General features: G+C 35.5%; 1 protein-coding gene across 14 annotated transcripts in view; it reads right to left on the minus strand.

Moving 5' to 3' along the window:
• PLEKHA5 (pleckstrin homology domain containing A5) overlaps positions 1-20653 on the minus strand; it is a 182910-nt gene that overhangs the window by 118113 nt on the left and 44144 nt on the right. For 2 of the 14 annotated variants that reach the window (XM_027838664.1, XM_027838671.1), the window contains one exon: positions 8989-9083. The exons of 10 other annotated variants lie outside the window; for them this stretch is intronic. In XM_027838664.1, coding sequence (XP_027694465.1) covers positions 8989-9041 — 53 coding nt within the window. In that variant the 5' untranslated portion in view covers positions 9042-9083. Of the gene's footprint in view, positions 1-8988; positions 9084-12126; positions 12238-20653 lie in introns of those variants that run through there. 2 more of the 14 variants (XM_027838663.1, XM_027838667.1) reach the window with 2 other exon arrangements.

Here is a 20653-nt window from a genome sequence, read left to right on the forward strand (position 1 = left end):
GTCACGAAGAGTCAGACTCAGGAATAACAACAAAATTGGGAAGAGCTAAACTGCTGTCAATTCAGAAGCATTTATTAAGCACTTACTATGTGGTCGACAGTGCTCTAAGCACTGGGGATACAAATAAAGGTAGACAGTCCCTAGGTGCTATTATTATACCCATTTTACAGCTGAGGAAACTGAGGCAAACATGTTTTAAGTGTCTTGTCCAGGCTCACATAGCTAGGTAGTGTCTGAGGCCAAATTCAAACTCAACTTTTCCTTACTTCAGGATGTGATGATGATTAATTGTTTTTTTCAGTAGTGTTTGACTCTTCATGACCCTTATTCGGGGTTTTCTTGGCAGAAGTACTAGACTGGTTTGCCATTTCCTTCTTCAGCTCATTTTACAGCTGAGGAAACTGAAGTAAACAGAGTCACTCAGCTAGTAAGTGTCTGAGGCCAGATTTGAACTCAGGCTGAAGAGTCTTCCTGACTCTGGGACCAGCTCTCTCTATTCACTGCACCACCGAGCTCCCCAATTGGGAGGCACAATGGCCAGAATACCAGAAGTAAAGGCTTTATTCTACTCTGCTGGAGTAGAACGCATCTGGATACATTCCATATCTGGAATATTGTGTCTAACACTAGAGTGGAACACTGTTCACAGATAAGTAAATAAAACATCTATACAAACTCAGGTTCTCCTATAATTCTAAGACTCTTATTCATTTTGCTAATTTCCAAAGTGACAATATAATGCTTTACATCCAGTAGACACGCCAGTATCCACCAATTCATTCAAAAAACATTTACGAAGTGTCTACTAGGAGCCAGGCATTATGCAAGGACCTGGAGATGCAAAGAGAAAAATTAAACAGTCCCTGTCCTCAAGGAGTTCACATTCTATTGCGGGGCAAAAACCATTTCCTTAGAAAATTAAATTGAAAATACATAGTACAAAATAATTTCTATGGGAGAGAAAACTAGCAAATCTGAATAATAAGATGAATGTCCTATGGGAAGTAGCACTTGAACCGAGTTTTGATAAAATTATGGACGTCACAAAGGGAAGGAACAATAATCTTTAAAGAATGTTAATTTTAAAATTCAATATTTAAAAGAACGAATATCCTTCTTCTGGTCAAGAAAGTAGCACAATGTCCTTTCCAACATAACACAGGACAGGAAAAAAGCCTATTCAAAGCATACCTCCTCATTAAAATTCAGTTTTATTTTCAAATCTGTTACATTCCTTCAAGAGTGAGAACATCTTAAAAAAAAAAAAAGAGTGAGAACATCTTTATGTAATATATAATTTTTTTCCTGTCCTTTACCTGCCAATTTTAAGACATTATTTTGTTAAATAAAGATAAGGCACCTTTCTCCTCACTTAAATTTCAAAAACCAATGACATTTGATGTTATACTGCCTCAAAAAACATCTTTAGTTAGATAATATACAAATTATATGTGTGTCTGTACACACATAAATATACCAATTCATAAATTAAAAACATTTAACAAGCAACTTTAAAATATAGTTTAAAAACTGTTGGAATACTTTTAAATGATTTGTACTTCAGTTTAAAAGGGAATATAACCATTAATGAATCCTTCTTTTATTTAAATTTCCTGGCTTGGGTTAGAGTACAGCTGAAAAATCTGCAATTGAAGCAAAACATGTGACTCTGTAGCTACAGTAACCAAATCAAGTATATTGAATTTGAAATCCTTGTTTTATATTTATAACAAAGCAAAAGAAAAGTTACCATGCCACAAGCAATGATATACATAAGAATATAGCTCAATGTCTATTTCTCAAGCATGATACTGAATATTCATGCAACTATGTGAAGAATTTATTTATAAAACTGGTTCCCTGCTAATAAAATTTAAGCTCCTTGAGGGCAAGGAACTGTTTCATTCTTATCTTTGTATCATCAATACCCAGCACAGTGCTTGATACATAATAGATAGTTAACTGCTTACTTAAGTGAGTTGGATATTTAACTTTATTTTTTACAGAAAATTTCAACTCACATACCAAATGTCATGTAAATACCCTAGAATCCTGAAGAAGCTATAAATACTTAGTTCATTAAGACATAATGTTAAACCCTGATAATTAATCCCAACAAACATGTATTAGGCACCTACAATGTGTCCACTGTACTAGAAGCTGTCGTTTGAAAGGAAAAAAGATGAAACAATTCTGCCACTCCAGGAACTAACACCCACACAGCCCAGAATTTCTTTTGAACAGCAATCGAGAGACATTATGCTAGGTTGATGACCCTTATAGAGAGAGTGAGTCTTCACAACTCTGCCTCACCTAAATCCAATTCACGAACAAATCAAGACATTACTTAGCATCCAGTATTATTCTGCCCCAACATTGTGATGTCATTGGTCCTCTATGAAAATGAAGGATGAACAACAATTTATATCAATATTTAAAGATACTCTATTGAAAGTGAGGAGAAGACATTTAGGTCTTTATTTTCTATAATAAAATGTCATTACAGCACAATAAATAAATTTGTGTTTACATTGCAACACAATTAACAAGAATCTCCAATTTGGAAAGGGGAAAAAAAACCTACTACTGCCCTTTTAACTACTAGCTGTTACATTAAAATAAGTATAATAGGCATAATAATTACTTGCCAGTATTGACAGAAATCACATGCCTAAATACTCAGCACAACCAAAAAAATAAATGAAATAAATGACAAAGACAACTGCTTTGTCTTTCTGATGCCTAAAGACCATGAAAATTCTTCCTTGCTGATGGAGTTGTTTCCCTTCCAGGAATTTAACACCAGAATACTGTCACACAATAACATTTTATTATGTCTTCAAGTTAAGGAGATATTTCCCAGGAAAAAATTGAGTGAATATTTAATCGTACACATGAATGTCATTTAGCACCATGAATTTGACATTCACCATTTCAAAGCAAGAATTTTATTTAACAAACTACAAAATGCTTTAGACAATTATTACAAGTTTGCAAAGAAAAACTTTTAATTACCTTTACAGAGACAAATTAAAATCTGACACAAATTAGCCTAAGTGAATATACTGTTGAAGAGCTATACTTGTGACATATGCTTATAAAAGTTTAAACACCTGTTGAAACGTAATTGAACCTGTATATTATTGATGCGAACTAATTTTGTGAATTGTAACAGATAAAAATAATGGTTATAGCCAAGAATTAAAAGTTATTTTGTTAAATTTAGTGATGCTGAATATGAAAATGAACACAGTAAATTTACATATGTTGGGGAAAAGTAAAGATATTTCTCTCTCCTTAAACTACCACTATACTAAGACAAGGGGATTTGTTACTGTAAATGAAAAACTTAATACTCGAATTTTGTAAGTGAATAATTAAATTTCTCTAGAATGGTTCTAAGCGGCAAAGGGCTCACCACCACCACCCTCACTGCTAGGCTCCTTCTTTAAAGGGAGTAGCTTGGTCAATATTTCTTCCAATCACCAAGTTTCCCAATTTCAATGTCAAAGTCACCCTCAACCCCTCAACTCTTACTCACCCCACACATCTAATTGGTTGGTAAATCTTATAGTTTCTTTCTGCATAACATCACCTGCACCCATCTCTTCCTTTTTGTACAAACAGCTATCACTGCAGTTCGCCTTGATCATCTCTTGCCTCAACTACTGTATTACCTTCCTATTTGATCTCCTTTTTTCAAATCTCTCCTTACTCCAATCCATACAGCTACCAAAGTGGTTGTTCAAAAACACAGGTCTAACCATGCTACTCAGCAAACTACAGTTTCTCTATCACTTCTAAAACAAAATATAAACTCTTATATTTGACACTTCAGATTCAATACACATTATTCCCATCTACAAACTCTGTGATCTAGCTGTAGGAGTGCCACTGCTTCTAGTTATGTACATACAATGCTCCATCTCTACTATCCATGCCTTTGTACAGCCTAAATTACATTCCCTCCTCACCCTGGCCTCTCGGAATCCCTGATTTCCTTCAAGACTCAGTTCAGATACCTTAGGTGCCATCATAGCAGTTGAAGTTAAATAAAAATATGCTGCTTTTAAACTAGATGCTACAAAAGAAATTCTTTCAATAGAGATATGAAAGATTCTGAAATACAGAATTTTATTGGAATATTTATCTACACATAGACACATACACTCTAAGACAGTGGTCACTACAGTAGACCTACAGTAGTAGTAGTAGTAGTAGTAGTAGTAGTGGTGGTGGTGGTGGTACTGTGGCACTACCATAGTGCTTTGTCATGCTGGAGCAGAACTGATAGACTATTAGTTATGTTATTTAGCTCCTACATGCTAGTAGCTGTCTGAATAAGCTAGTTTTCTTTTTGCTCACAATTTGTATATTCCTGCTACAAAAGGGGTATGTGGGTGTGTGTTAGAGAGAGGGTTATTTTTCTGTTCTCCTTTATGAGACTATCTTCAACTGCCACTGTATTAGGAACTACAACTTTAAGGCCAGGCACCCTCCACTACATTACTACTCTCTGCATCTTCCTCTACTGCCCACCCAGGATTACTGCTAAAGAATTAAGGGAGTAGCTAATGGATTTCTTCTCTTATTATCACATGCTATAATCCCTGAGAGAAACATTTGCTTGGGACACGTGGAACTCTCCAGGCTCTGACAAATCATCATCTAATATTTAAATGAGTGTACACTGGTGTATTAAGAGTTAATCTAGTTCAGGTAAAGAAGTTATGAGAGACCTTGGGAAGTCAGAAGTCCTATCAGTTTCATGCTCTGTCTGAAAGAGTACCTGTCCGCAATTTCTTTTGAGAACAAGGAGGCCTTCATGAATTTTCATGCCAAAAGCAACCAAAAATAAATGTGATCTGATATTTTAATGGCAATTCGGTGGTCTTGTGGACATGTTAATTAGAAGTGGTTAAAAATATTTTGATTTTCAGATTAGTTGAAACTAAAGACTTTGGATTTTGTATATTTATACCATAAATGTTTATTGCCTATAATTTTATCTTGATCCTGATTAAGGTGTTTATGTTGATGAATCAGCAACCCCACTACGTAAGAGGAAAGCATGTTAACAAGCAACTTGTTGGAATGCTCTACCCTACCCCCTACCCAACTTCAGCACATCACAACGCTTAAACCAATTCTAGGGGAATGGTCACTGAGAAAGTGGGGAATTTTGTCCTAAATCCATCCTCCACTATTCTGCTTTTCCCTTTTGAAAGAAAGCTTCCCACTGTTTACACCACAGGCCTGGCTAGGAAAAGCCTTGAAAAAATGTAAATTTATAATTAATAAATTTCTGACTTTATCCCAGAATTAAACTGAACTCTGAAAAAACTTTCCTCAGAGGCATGATGTGAAGGTGGACATTCTCATTTTAAACAACAGATTTCAAGTCTTCCAAACTGATTAAATTAAGATAAAGCCCTCTATCTTTAGTGTCTGTTTAACTAGATGGCTTCAGCTCCTTTTCCAACTCTCAGATTTTGCGATTCTGTTTAAAATGTCTGTATTGTTGCCTCTATTTCCCTCTCTCTCACTTCTCAAAGCCCTTGCAATCTTATTTTCATCCTCATCACTAAGTGAAATTGCTCTCACCCAATGATCTAAATGCCAAATCCAATGATTCTTTTTTATTCTTCATCCTAACTGTGCCTCTCCACCTTGAATTTGTGAAGATGATTTTTTATATCTAAAGGTAAGACTTCACGTTCATCAATATTGAATTTCATCTTACTGGATTCAACCCAATGCTTTAGTCTGTCAAGATTTGTTGACTCTGACTATCATTTCTGCATAGTCTGACCACCCAGTGGTCAGAGAACAAATGTCAAAATCAATACCAAATTAGGAGAACAAAAATGAAAACACATTACATGCAATCAAAATCATCCAAAATTTGGGACATTGGTAAACGTAATGATACCAACTTTGACTGTAACTACTGCTTGTAGAAACTTAGGTGATAAAAATATCACTAAAAAAACAAGAAACCACTTTAGCAGGCAACCAGTTGATTTCCTGGTCAAGCAGAAAGGGCAGTCAAAACCAACACACGTTTTGAGTATAAGCACAGGTGCAAAATATTATAGAGCAAGATGGCTGCATTTAACAAGGAACATTACATCAAAAATAGAAAAAAAAACTGATGGGAAAACTAGCTTGTAGAAAGTTTGATCTGAGACCCAACTAAGAACAACCACAACAACTAGAAGCAAAATGTAATAGATCGCCCAGATTTCCTAAAGCTATAGCTAGTCTCATAATTTATGCTACTGAGTACTAACATTTGATTGCTTAAAAAAAAAAAGCAACTGTGCAAATAGCACAGACCTTAAGACAAAATCAAAAGGAAGGAAGGATGGAAGGAAAGAAAGGAAAGAAATAGGGCACTTGCAGAAAAGAGAAAACAGGCAGGTTTTTACTGACTATTTTCTATATCAAATCATAGAACTGACTGGAAAATGTGGAGACTGTAATAAACCCCTATATCTGTTTTTTGTTACCAAAAAAGAGTGTTATTCAGTAGAACATAACATAGCTTTACAGGGTATTCTCCAAAAGGTTAGCTTTCATGTAAAACTGAGACCTGGGAAAGACCATAACTTGAAAAGACCAAGGTCTCTCAATGCATCCTGGGACATGCCAGTGGTCCCAGTCTAATAACCTGCCACTGGACCCAGATGACTCCAGAGGAGAGGGTGAGGCTGGCGACTTTGCAAAGCCCCACCTCACTTAAATCCAATTCACGTGCAAGTCATAACATCAGCTTCCTAATGTCATGGTCCTCTTTGAGAATGAAGGACAAACAACAACAGCAGCTTTTGTGTATATATCAAGAAAAATTTTTTGACAGATGAGATAATCTGCTCAATCCTTTTATAATAACACCAAGCAAGGCATAAAATATGGGAACATAGCCTTACTACAAAGGTATTCTGCATGACAATGGAGACCTTTCTGCAAAAATTCCAAAAGGCAGGATTTTCTATAGATTGATTCTCCTCTTTGGAATGATATTGTGCTGATTGTTTCAAACTTCTGTATAGTTTCCTTCAATGAGATCCATGACCATTCAGATGAGATTAGCCTAGCATCACAGAGAGGAAAAACCTCAGAGATAAAGAATGACCATTGGCCAGACTATGATTATACTTGAATGAGTCCAATTTCCCATATATCTAAAATAGACCCTGAGAATCAACAATGAAATGGGAACAGAACTGTGAAAAGTGGTGGTGGTAGTAGTAGTAGTAGTAGTAGTAGTAGTAGTAGTAGTAGTAGTAGTCGTTGTCATCCAGACTGGACTATACTTTGGACGTTTCACAGTACTTCAGAAAATTCCTACCTCTTCATTATTAATATTCTCTGGGTAGTTCTCTATGGCTGTGAGTTATAAAATACCACGATTTCACAGAGAATCAAAATTACAGGTGAACCAAAGGACAACAAAGAGAAACACAGTGGGTAAGTTGGCTGCACTGTATTTCCAACAATAAAGTAGGTGACCCAAGAAACATTATCAAGGCATAATTAAGTGGAATAAAAACAATATACACAACAATAACAATTCAACAAGTCTGAATAAAAGTGAGAGGAAAATTTACTTCCCTCCTATCATTAGAGGTGAGAGAATATGAAAGTGGAATTTTGCAGATGATACTGGATATAGCTGGTATCGTAAGTTGATTTTAACTGTTTTTTTCCCCTTTTGTTACAAAAAAAATCTCACTCTGGCTGGACTGGGAGAGGTAAATTAGAAAATAACTAATATGAAAAAAAATTATCAATAAAAACTTTAAAAAAAAAGGTCTAATTGTGTTCTGCACCTGCCCAAGTACCACTCCTGTGTGTGTGTATGTGTGTGCGCGCGCGCACGCACATACAACCAGACACAGACACAAAGATATCATCAAGGAAACGTGTGGTTAGAAAAGTAGATCAAGTAGTCGTGTAGAAAGAGTATTAGAAGTTGTTGTTCCAAAGGAAAAGCCTGACACTTTTTTTGGGGGTGAGTTTGGGAGTCTGAGGGGGTAAGGAACCAGTGGGAAGAAGGCTGTTGTTCCAAAGTCCTGTTTTGTTTTGAAAAGTCTCCTTTATAAGAGATAAAAATTGTGCTAATCCACATTTATTAGGGCTTATAAAAGATGCAAGAATTCAATATGAGAACTGAACTGTCTTTGATTCAAAATAGAATCCTCAAGACCGGAAGTTCTTAACCTAGAGGCATGAAGTCTGATCCTGCTATTAATCAAAATGATGCAGGAGTGAGATAAAGAAGAAAATGAAACTTGTTATTTTCCACCCTAAGCTTGGACTCTACTATGTCTTTCATTTATTATAAATTGCAAGTAAACTTTTATGGCCTAAAAAAAAAAAAAAAGGTCAGACTAACAAACAAGTTTTAGCTGATGTGGAATTTTTAAGTATCCCAGAAAGTTAGGACTTTCACTAGTAAGCAAAAATTAAAAATAAACATTAACTTTTCCCCCACACACAACACTACAATCAAAGACCAAAAAAAGAAAAGGAAGAAAGAAAAAAAAAATGTGCCTGAAATAAAATGAAAGCCAGCATTTATTAGCAGACATATACTGAAACTCTGAATGCTACTGCTATTAATTTCTAAAATAGATACTGAAGTACAGTTAACCTACTAAATGCTATCTATTATCACTTCAAATTTTTAATGAAATAGAAAACCAAATTATTCAAAGAGTTTTTACCATGCCATAAAACCTTGGAAACAGATACAACAAATTTAAGTTTACAGAAAATCCTCAAACCACATCTTAACCACGAGTTATAATTTCCTCTTCTACCACTTCCCTCCCCCTCAGCCAAACATCTAAAAATAAAAAGTAAACAGACACCTTTGGTTTTGAATAATCAGGCCCTGAATAAAAATAAAGATGGCTATATTACAAATATAAATTATATATATGGCAAAGTCATTTAGGTTTAATAAAAAGGAAAAATTACCAAACATCTGCAACTGTCTTCCATTTTATCAGTTCTGTATATTGGCTCATCATAGGACCCCCTTCTCTGAGTATTGGGTCTCCAATGGATTCCCCCTAGGAAAAGGGAAATGAAAGCTCTTAGGGGCAGCTTGCATGGAGATAGGGTATTAACACGGCCAATGAGACGGAGAATGATCACGGGAAGGGCATGAGGTAGAAATGGACCGCATAATTTGGGACAAAGGATAATTTCTACTATGGGGCACTGCTTCTATCCACATTACCTTCCTCACGAATTGATAATTCTAAGTGAGGCACAACAGGAAAAAAACAAAAAATAGGGCAAAATTTATAAAGGTGATAACAGATATTGGTTAGAAGAGATTTTAATCTGTTACTTCAGACGTTTTATTTCTATGAGGAATATAAGAAGAAAATAGACCACGAATCAGAGAAAAAAACTTCAGAAGAGCAAAAAAAGAAAATTAATGAAGAAATTCTTCTTAGAAAAAGGTTCAGAGGAAAAAAAAAAACAACCCTAAATTAACAAAAGAAGTTAGATGGGAGGAAAGAGAAGTTTGACTTAATTGACAGAAAAAAATTCAATAACTAGATAAATAAAAGAAAATAGGAAAAAGTTTGACACTTTTTTTTTAAGGGGGGGCGGAACTTGAGAGGGTAAAAAACCAGTGGGAAAATAGCTGCATTAATGTAGCTTAAGCAAAACTAATCATAGGGACATCTGACAAAAGAGAAAGAGGAATAAAAAACATTTCTTAAAAATTAAAAGTCATCCAAAGGGCAACGAAGAAATGCATAGTGAGCTATCAACCAACATAAAGTGGTGTAAAGGACATTGTATGAAGAAAATGGGCCAGTAATGTGCTGAGTTTTGAATAACCAAAGATCACTGGTACGCTCCACTGACTATGATTCAAATCCGGGAAATCTACCTGAAGGTCCTCCAGCACTTTGGAGGAAGATTTATCAGAGGCTGTGGTAAAAATGTCAATCAGGCTGGCCCCAAACTACAGTCTACCCAAACTGGCCTTTGCACTGTTTTTCACATACTACATTCCATCTCTGGTCTCAATACCCCAGCCCTGGTCACCTACCAAGCCTGGAATCCATATCCTCTCTTGTCCTCCAGATTGGAGGATCCCTTCAAGACTCAGCTTCTACAGAAAGCTTTCCTGTTTCTGCCACCACTCTTCCTAAACCACCTTGTATTTATTTTCTATGTACTTAAATAGGTACATGTTGTTCCCCCCAGAAGAATGCAAGTTCTATAAGCATAGGGACTCTGTCATTTCTGCCTTTGTATCCACAGCACCTAGCACTGTGTTTGTTGAAGGGATGGATTGCATTCTTCATTTGAAGGCCTTCACAACTTAGCTCTAGCCTAACTAACCTATTTATTACACATGAGTCCTCTTTACATACTCTGTACTCTAGCCAACTGGTCTACTTGAGTTGTCTCAGACATAGTATATGTGTCTGAAATATCACTGCTGTTTGATTGATTAAACCATTGGAACTCACATAGATAGTCCAGACAGCTAGATGGACATAGTCCAGAGATTCGAAGTATACTGCGCCTTTATAATTCTTCACTGCATAAAATGAAATAATCTAATGACTTAAACCTTAAATCAACTTCATAATATCATATTAATGTATTACTCTAAAATGCTGGCAGATCATTTATCACATTCAGTGTGAAAAACCTCGAATAGATTACATTAATCTAGTCACCTAGTCCCCATTTCAGCTAACACCTCTCCCTTTCAGAACTATATTAAGTATACTTATATATGTACACTCACTGTACTCATATATATCAATCTTTGGCATGCAGAAGTAGAAACAATTTTTCTTTGTAAGTTATTTCAAGAAGTCTTTGTAAGCCTAGCATTTAAAGACAACTAATATTTAACATAACTTGCCACCTCAGTATCTGTAGAATCTCTCCCTTACAAAATATCACTTATGCCTCAAACTGCTTACATATACTGCAAACCCGACTCTACATGTACTAATAAATGTACTTTTTTTCAAGTAAATAAGTGATTTAATGCTTTCCCTTAGAACCTTGAAATTATTAAAAATAGGTTGTCTAAATTAGACTGAAAAATTCACGTAAGCAAAATGCTAAGAGGGTTTAAGATACCAAACTTACCTATGATAAAAACGTATTTCAATGTTCAACATAAAATCATTTGTCCAACTAAAATTATTTAGTTTCCTTTTTTAAAATCTTTCACAGGACTCCCAACACACACACTTTTAAGAAGTGAGGAAAATGAGGATGCTTGTAGCTGTCACAATAAAAACATTTTGGATAAGAAATACTAAAGAAATAAACAGATTTTCTTATCGGAAATAATTGATAGCATGTGACTTCACTGACAAGTTCAAGAAAAAAGAGAACTTGAAATTTTTGTGTTTCAAAAGTTTGTAACATACTTAGTACTAAAGAAAATAAAATTTATATAAAACACAACAATGCTTTACATTTATAAAGCACTTTATAATTAGTAAAGCACATTCATATTATCTAATTTGACATATCCACAAATTAAGACTTTATAAAATCTAAAATCTACTTTAAAACAGCACTATTTAAAACTGTATTTTTATGAAAATGAACACAAAATTTATCTGTCAAATATTATTACTATTAACCAACTGAATAGTCATGTTATGTTAAGAAAAGATAATGTGGTATAATATTGGCCTTCTGAAAACCAAACAGCAAAATTACTTTAAAATTGTGCCTTCTTTAAAAGAAAATACAGGAAAAGAAGAGAAAGAGTTGCATATTTTGATAAATCATCAGATTTAACCAGCACATAATCCTAACTGCACTTAAGGTAAGAAAATACAATTTCTATAACACAGTAAGGAGTATTTTAACATTTCTGTGCTCACTGCATTACAAATGTGCTAAAAATATTTCTTAGAAGAGGAATTTTAGATGGCTAAAATACTCTCCCTTCTACCCTGCTTCTTGAAACTGGAGACAATATAAACTTTCAGTTTGGTATAAAATAAAGTGGGGGAAAAAGGAAAGGCACAGCCTTTCTATAAATATCTGATAATTATCCTTAAAACATAAGAATGGGGGGTGTTGTGGGAGAAGAATTCATTAACTTACCAAATAAAGTCTTCTACTAAAATCCAGTATTCAAAGTCATGAGACTCTTTATCTTAATCCTGTAGTTTGCTAGACAAATTGCAAACCGTGGTACTTCGATGGCAAAGGAGAGTGTTATGATTTCTTCCTGCTCAGTTATACTCAGAGGGCACAGAATACATGATATGAGCATGCTCAGCATCTAATTTAAAAAGCTTGGTACTTCATCTCAGCATGTGATGGCCTATTTCCAAGAAAACTGAGAGAGCTGTAAATCCAATCTAAAATAATTTACTGCATTAAACAAAACTGGGCCACCAAATATTGATTTTTTGCTTTGTGATTTTTGTGGTTCGTTTAGCATGATATGACTGGAAACTTATTTATAATTTTATTGAAAATTCTTAGGCTTCAATATTCCTTCAAATATATCATCATGAATAAGCAACAATTTTAAAGAACTGAGAAATTTTAAAAAAATTTAACTCCCCCCAAAAAAACCCTACAAGACTCACATAAGCAATGCTTTACCTTTCAATGTGTTTCTTCACCTCTTGAAAAGGGAAAAAAATTAAATACAATATGTTGTATATCAATATATAACTAAACCCAGAAACATTATTTACTCAAGATCATACATAACATTCCAGGTCTCAGTTTTTCATTGAGAAAATGAAGGGAATAGACAAATGACCTTTAAAATCCCCTCTAACTCAAAAAAATTTATTAAAATACTTTTAAGTTTTGTTTGTGGAAGCCTTTGATATTATGATAAGGTATCTCATTTAGAAACTCACAGAATGAAATATACAAATATAAACACACACTACCACTCTGTGCAGTGTCACCTTGATTTTGTAGTCCACTCATTCATTACACTATCAATCTCTGTGATAATGAATTACCAACTAGCTGAAAAGAAACCCCTTAATTCTTGGTGTCTCAACCTCATTCTATGCAATCAGACTACTCTCATGTTCAACTCTAGATCTTCACTTAAAGTTCCATTTTACCCTCTATAATTCCCATTCTGTAATTAGCAAACTACTCCCTTAATTTTGGACCTCTCTATCCAGTGTTGCTTGGATCTTCAAAAACACCCTTCTCCAGCACTGTGCTCTTTTTCTCATGCCTCCAACAAACCGGTCCCAGAAGGCAGTGGAAATCTTTATCTTTGCTACTATCACTTTGAGACTCCATTGCCTTTTCTTGGCAACCTTTCTGTCTTTGAGATTCACTCTATCAAAATGGACCTTAAATCATCTTCCTCCTTTCTAAAGGAATTCAGTACTTGCCCCTACAGTCCTCCTCTACAACTCCAACTCTTGCACTCATATCACCATATGTCTACAGGCCTCAAATCAGCAACAAGTAGGTCAATAAGCATTTATTCGGTGCCTGCCATGTGCCAGGCACTACTAAGCTGTAGGACAGGGGATACAAAAGACAAAAAAATACTCCCTGCTCTTAAGGAGACCATAGTCTTATGGGGGAGACAACATGTAAACAACTTTGAAAATAGGATACATACAGGGTAAACTAGAAATAATCTCTTAGGAAAGGAACTAAGATTATGGAGGACTCAAACATCACAACTCCCTGGTTCCTCAGTCTCCTCAACTTCCATAATCTACACTTTCCATTCTACTTCACCAATAAACAACAAGAACACCTTTAATCCTGCCATCATCCATAAATGTTATACTTGCATGTTCAAAATCTGAAATATTCTCATTTGGTTATATTTAATACATCCAATCTTTTTCTATGCCTTACCCCTGCTAAACTCATATTTGTACACCACAGTTTTTCTCAGGCTCTGGCTCCTACTCTCACTTCACTTTTCTCACTTCCCCATTTCAACCCTGTAGTTAATCAAGTCAACTCTATGTTATCCTGTACTCCAAAATCCTTTACCTCCTTATCTTATTTCTGCTCATGCATTGTCAAAGTTCAACCCTGGACTACTCCCACCTTTTACTTCTGCTCTTATTCAAGGACTGTTGAACAGAGTTGGAATAAGTCATATAATCAAATGAGTCCACTACAAATTTATGGTATCAGTCAATCAAAAAGTATTTATTAAGTGCTTACTATATGCCAGACACTGTGTTATGTGCTGGAGATATGTAAGTACAAAGAATGACACAATTCATTCTTCCATTCTAGGGGAGGAGACAATACCTATATAAATATATACAGTATAAGTATAAAGTGAATAAATACAAATATAGTAGTTTGAGATGAAGGTCACTAAGCACTTGGGGGTGGGGGATAGGAAAGATCTCATGAATATAGTTTCTGTGCTGCATCTTAAAGAGAGGGACTCTATGAGAAGGTAGGGGTAGAGGCAGGGAAGGCAAGGAGGGAGTACCCTCCTGGAATGTGGGATGGCCAGTGCAAAAAGTATGGAGGATGGAGAGATGGTGATGGGGAGAGAGAGAGAGAGAGAGAAATAAAGAAAGAAAGAAAGGCAGGCAGATAGTAGTAACAAAGAGAGAGCACAAGCGACCAGTTTGGCAGGAGTGCAAAGTATGGGGGCAGGGTATGACACTCTGTAGGTGGGAAGAGAATCACGTCCAATGAGGCTAGAAAAATAAGGCTTTAAAAAGCAAAAGGGGATTACATTTTATCCTAGAGGCAAAATGAAACCTCTGGAACCAATTGCATAGGGAAGTCACACTGTTAGATCTGCACTTAAGGGAAGTTAGGCATACAATGTGTTTTTAATCTGTTTGTGTAAGCAAGTATGTATGTACTGCATGTTTGTGATCTGCGAAGAGATGATATTTAACCCCATGAGAGCTCATTAAGGTTACCAAAAGAGGACTGAAGGAGAAGCAAAGAGGAAGTTGAGAGAACCTAGGTAAAAATCTAGTCCTAGAGTTAGGGGGTGTGATATGGATGAGCCTAGCAAAGAAGTCTGGGAGGGAGCAGCCAGCAGAAGAGTAACCAGGGTATAGTAGTATCATGAAACCAAGAAAAGAAAGAGTATCCATGAGGTAATGGTGGTCAACAGTGAAAAATATGGCACAGGTCAAGAGAGCAGAAAAAATTATTAGATTTGGCAATTAAAAGATCATTAAAAGAAATCAGTTTTGGTTGAGTGGTAAGGTTAGAGGCCTGATATGCAAGGGCTTATCTAATCTCAACTGGGCCCTCACTGAAGCAAGAACATGCTTTTACTCTTCCCTAACTTCAATAACACATCCTAGAGAGGCTATTCCAAAGTTTCCATCCAGAAGCACCCCACCATCTGCTCTGCTACAGACTTTGCCTCTGATTTTTACAGAATAAAGATAAACAATATTTGCACTATGGTCTCTCTTCCAACTAGACCTACCATCCTTTCATTCTATCATTATAAATATTTCCTCCATTTCTCACCTAGACTCCTTGAAAATGCTATCTATAATCATTACTTCCACTTCTCTTCCCACCTGCAATCTTATCACTGAATTAGGACATCCAGAAGCCAAAAGAAGTTTAAAACAAACAATTAATGAACCAGAACTCGCTCAGCACCCTTCCCCCACCTCCCATTCACCTCACAGTGAGGCTGCACTAGCAGATCCAAGGACAAAACACAAATTTACAACAAAACTCCCATTACACCCTGATTTCTTCCTCCTCTTTCTGGTGCCACAAAGACCCTAGCTCCAGGCTGAAGAAGTTTGCTTGGGTCTGGACAGCAAGCTTGATTATAGCCCTTCAGGAGTAAAAGCCTGCCAGGGGCTACAACCTGGAAGGACCAGTACTGTAAAGCAGAGCTTTACTGCCAGTGCCGGATCAGGGAACTAAGGAACAGATAGAGTGGGACAGGTCACCAGGACAGCACACATGTATTTGTGTGAGAGGGGTGACAAGTGTATGACAAGGTAGCACTTCACTAAGTCTGAGGAAAAGAGTATAGCATCCAGATGGGCTCAGTTTTGATCATCCAAAAGTCAATTTCAGGCTACAAGATAAATCCTCAAATTAAAAGCATTTCTTTACAATAATTAGATAACACAACAGGCAATATAAAGGAAATCTCATTCCAAACAACAAAATGCATAAAACATCTGGGTATCAACCTCTCACTTCACAAGACTTACATAGATTGAATTATAAAGCACTTCTTTAAAAAATGAAGAACAATTTAAAGGAATATTCAGTGCTCATGGCCAGGCTGTACCAACATAATAAAAATGACACTACCAAAGTTAATTTATACTTTTAATGCTACACCAACCAAATTACCAAGAGGACACTTGAAAAAACTTGATAAAATAATAACAAAATTCATTTGGAAAAAAAGAAAAGATATAGAACGCCAAAGGAAATTTTGAAACATAGTAAGAACAAAAGAATAGCACTTCCAGACCTCAAACTAATAAAGTAGTAGTCACAAAAACCATCTGGTATTGCGTAAATAGAGAGACAGATCAATGGAAAGGACTAGGCAAGGGAGATTTAGAAACAATGTAACTCAAAACCCCAGTATTTGACAAGTACAAATTACATAGAGGAAAACTGCCTATTAAAAACTGCTAGAAAACTGGAAAGCAGTCTGGCAGAAATTAGGCCATACTCTAAATGGATATGACTTTAATGTTAAAGATCATACTATAAAAATGTAAAACACAAACATATCATATAGTTCTTACAGATATGGGTAGAAAATGTATTCTTAACCAAACAACAGAGGCAATTACAAAAGAGAAAAAAGATAACTGATTACTTGAAACTGAAAAGCTTCTGCATATACAGCATTAATGTAGCTAGGATAAAAAGGGAAGTGGAATCTTTGTATCAAATTTCTCTGATAAGGGTTTGGTATCCAAGATATATAAAAATTAATAAATATATATATGACTAATAGCCATTCCTTAATAGATAAATAGTCTCACAAAAACTGAAGTATTCACAACCAAGTGAAAAAAATGTTCCAAATTACTAATGAGAGAAGTACAAAACAAAACAACCTCATACCCTGAAAACTGGCAAAAATGACCAAAAAAGGGCAAAGGAATTGTGGAAAGATAGGCATACTAATACACTGTTGGCCGAGCTGTAAAATGATACAACCAATTTGGAATTATGCAAAATAAAGTGACCCATTGAGCCAGAGTCTTCATTACTGAGACTCTCAAGAAAGGGATTACTCAAGGAAGCCATCAATAAGAAAAAAGTCCCCATCTACCTTAAAATATTTAAAATAACAATTTTGGGGATAGCTAAGAATGAAAAGCATATGCCCATCAATTGAAACCTATTTAAACAATTGTGGTACATGAACATAATGAAATATTACTGTACTGGAAGAAATGGTGTATAATAAATACAGAGACACATGGAAAGATCTACATGGAACTGATGCAGAGTGAAATAAACAGAGCCAAGAAAACAACATACATAGTAACTACAACAACATAAATAGAACAACACTGACACTAAAAGAATCAAAAGTAAATGCAACAAAATGATAAAAATCAAACAGCACTCAAATAGAAATATGTGAAGATACTACCCCTCCCAAAAAAAACCTACCCTGCATGGAGGTAAGAGGTACACAGCTGTTAACACTGCACATGTTTACTGATTTTTTTCAATGTATTGATCAGTTGTGTTCATGAGATTGCTCTCTGGGATGGGGAGAAAAAAATGATACATGGGATACTATGGTGATGTAAAAAACAGAAAATATCAATAAAAACTTATTTTTCAAAAAAGAACAAAAAAAGAAGAACATCATTTTGCAGCTGTGTGTAAGCTAGACTGTAGGGGAGAAATGCTGTAAACAAGTAGATTAATAAGGAGACTACAGCAATAGTCCAGGAGGTAATAGGAGTCTGAAGGCGATGAATGTGACAGGTGAGCAGGTAGAAGCAACAAGACTTAGCAAAATAAGATACAGGAGAAGACTGTGAGTTAAGATTCAAAGAATGACTCACATAGTAAAACCTGGTGCTCTGGACCAAGGGAGGAAAAGGGTGGGTTTAGAGGTAAAGATAATGAACTCAATTTTGGGTTGGTTTAATTTAATGCCCTTGGGACATGCAGTCAGATACGTGACAAGAACTTTGGAGAAAAATAAAGGCTGGCTATGTAGACTTAGGAGTTATCTGCATAGAGATGATAGTTGAATCCATGGGATTTAATGATGTCATAGATTGAGGAAAGGGCTCAGGACTAGGTCCTGGGATAAAATTATGCCTAGAGAGCAAGATATAAATGATGCTGGCAAAGGAAAATGAGAATGATCAGTCAGGCAGGTAATGAAGTATGGCAGAATAGGGTCAGAACTAGGTCAGGAAAACCCAGGATGGAGACAATACTCAAAAGCGGGGTAGGGTTAGGAGAGATTTCAACAGTGCCAAATGCTGCAGAGGCCAAGAAGAATGAGAACTATTCTAGGCCAGTACTAACCTAGGCCAGTCCAAGGATTCAGGGTTGGAATTAGAATGCAATGAGATGCTTCGGGCTGTAAAATGCAATAAAAATAACTTCACTGATAACAAGAGATGAAAAGAACACAAGTTCTAAAGTTTAAAAATATACTGGCTCAGATAAAACACTGCTCCCCTCTACCTCCATGTTACCATAGCAACTAACCACTTAAGTCAGGAAGGTTTTCCCACTCAGCTAAGATCCTGTACCAGCTCCCCCTAAATTGGCTCTGTCATACCTCAGGCCACTAGGAAGTCAAAGGCCTTCCTGTCCCTTTAAAGAACCATCCAGCCTACATAAAACGGGCATGACATCCACAAAAAATAGGAAAAGACCACTGGAGAGAAACTGGGCAAAAGAGGATGTTGGGCAAGAGCAGAATTAAAGAATTCAGCATTGGCTAAGTCATTTTTGGATCACTGTCAGGATGTCACATGTCAGGTAACTGAGATACACATGGGCCTGGTGCTTAGACAACTGGTTGGGGCTGGAGATACAGATTCACATTCACATTTAATGTCAACTACTTTCAGATGCAGTAATTGTGAAAAATGCTTTGCAAACCTTAAAGCACTATACAAGTGTCAGCTTTCACTAATTCTTCCTTTACTTCTATTAAAATACAGAAGCAATGCATAGATATCACAAAGAAGCAAATTAAGGCTCGATATAAGCAAAAGTTTCAAGAATTAGAACTATCTAAAAGCAGAATTGGCTGCCTTAGGAGTTGTCAGGTACCCACCTGGAGATTTTCAAAGAAAGACTGAATTGACTACTTTGAGTATATATTATGGAGAGGATTCTTTGAGATTTTTAATAGATCTTTAATAGATCCCCAGTGCCTACTCCCATGGGGGAAGGCAGTGTAGTGCTGTAGTAAGAAAAGTGATAGCACTAGAATCAGTAGACTGAGTTAGAATCGGTTTTAACATTTAGACTAGCTATGTGAAAATAGGCAAGTCATTTAATATACATCAGTTTTCTCACCTATAAAACCGGAATTATAACACTTGCACTATCTCATAAAGAATTGTAAAGAAAGGTGATATACTCTTGAAGGTGTTAACTTTCTTGCATAATGCTGGAAATAGGAGTCAAAGTTAAGCAACTTCCACTTTTCTAACCCATTTTGTTATCTCTTCAAAAGAATAACAATGAATTAAGAAAAATAGTCTTCACTACTATAAGGCAAATTTTATTCTAATTGTAATGTCCTTGGAGAACAGAAGATGTTGGGGAACAGCAGGACAACCAAATGGAACATTCCAGAAGGAGATGTGTGCTTAATTAGCACAATGTCTGACACAAAGCAGGGGCTTTATAAATGCTTGTTTACTTAATTTGACTTTGATTTTAGGGTTAAGACAACTTCATGCTCAAATTAGCAAAATGATAGGTCGGGTAAAAACGCTCAAAATAAGTTACAATTTCCTTTCATTTTGAAAACTAACAACAAATATGTATCTCTCATTCACAGCACAAGGTAATTTCCCCACAAAATTCGCTGTATTCTATAGGCATTTTGTCAAAGTTAACTTAGATACTTAAAAAAAGTATATATCTGAGATTTCCTCCCTCTATTTTAGGTTCATTCCATGAGATTCTATAACACAAGACGGTTGTTGTTGTTTGTTTGTTTTTTTAAATAACAAAGCTGTTTTTCTCTATTCTTGCCCACAGGGAACAGATGAAAATATAGTTAGTGTAGATATTTTAGGCTGATGATAGATCCAAATGTAAAGATAAAGTGCCCTCATCTGGCCAAAAGAAAAATCAACATTCTATGGCTACTACACAGATTTCCCAGCTTCCAGAACTTACTTAATTTTTAAGTATATAAATCTAAGTTTCAAAAATAAGTAGAAAGTCAATGGTATATAATCTTTTGCTACTTTAATTTAAATATATTTAATAAAATAAAGGATTAACTGCTAAATAATCTTGTTCCAACTAGTCAAAAACACTCTAAATTGTTACTAATAGACTGATTTAAAAATTCTTAAAACACAAAATTTAGGGGAATTTTTCCCTGTCACTAAGTTTGAGTGAACTATATGTTCACTCTATAAGGAAATATCTCAGAAAGATATAATAATCTGCTTGCCTTTTTTTGAGT

This window comes from Vombatus ursinus, unplaced genomic scaffold (assembly GCF_900497805.2).
Source record: "Vombatus ursinus unplaced genomic scaffold, bare-nosed wombat genome assembly UNPS02014830.1, whole genome shotgun sequence".
Classification (NCBI taxonomy): Eukaryota; Metazoa; Chordata; class Mammalia; order Diprotodontia; family Vombatidae; genus Vombatus; species Vombatus ursinus.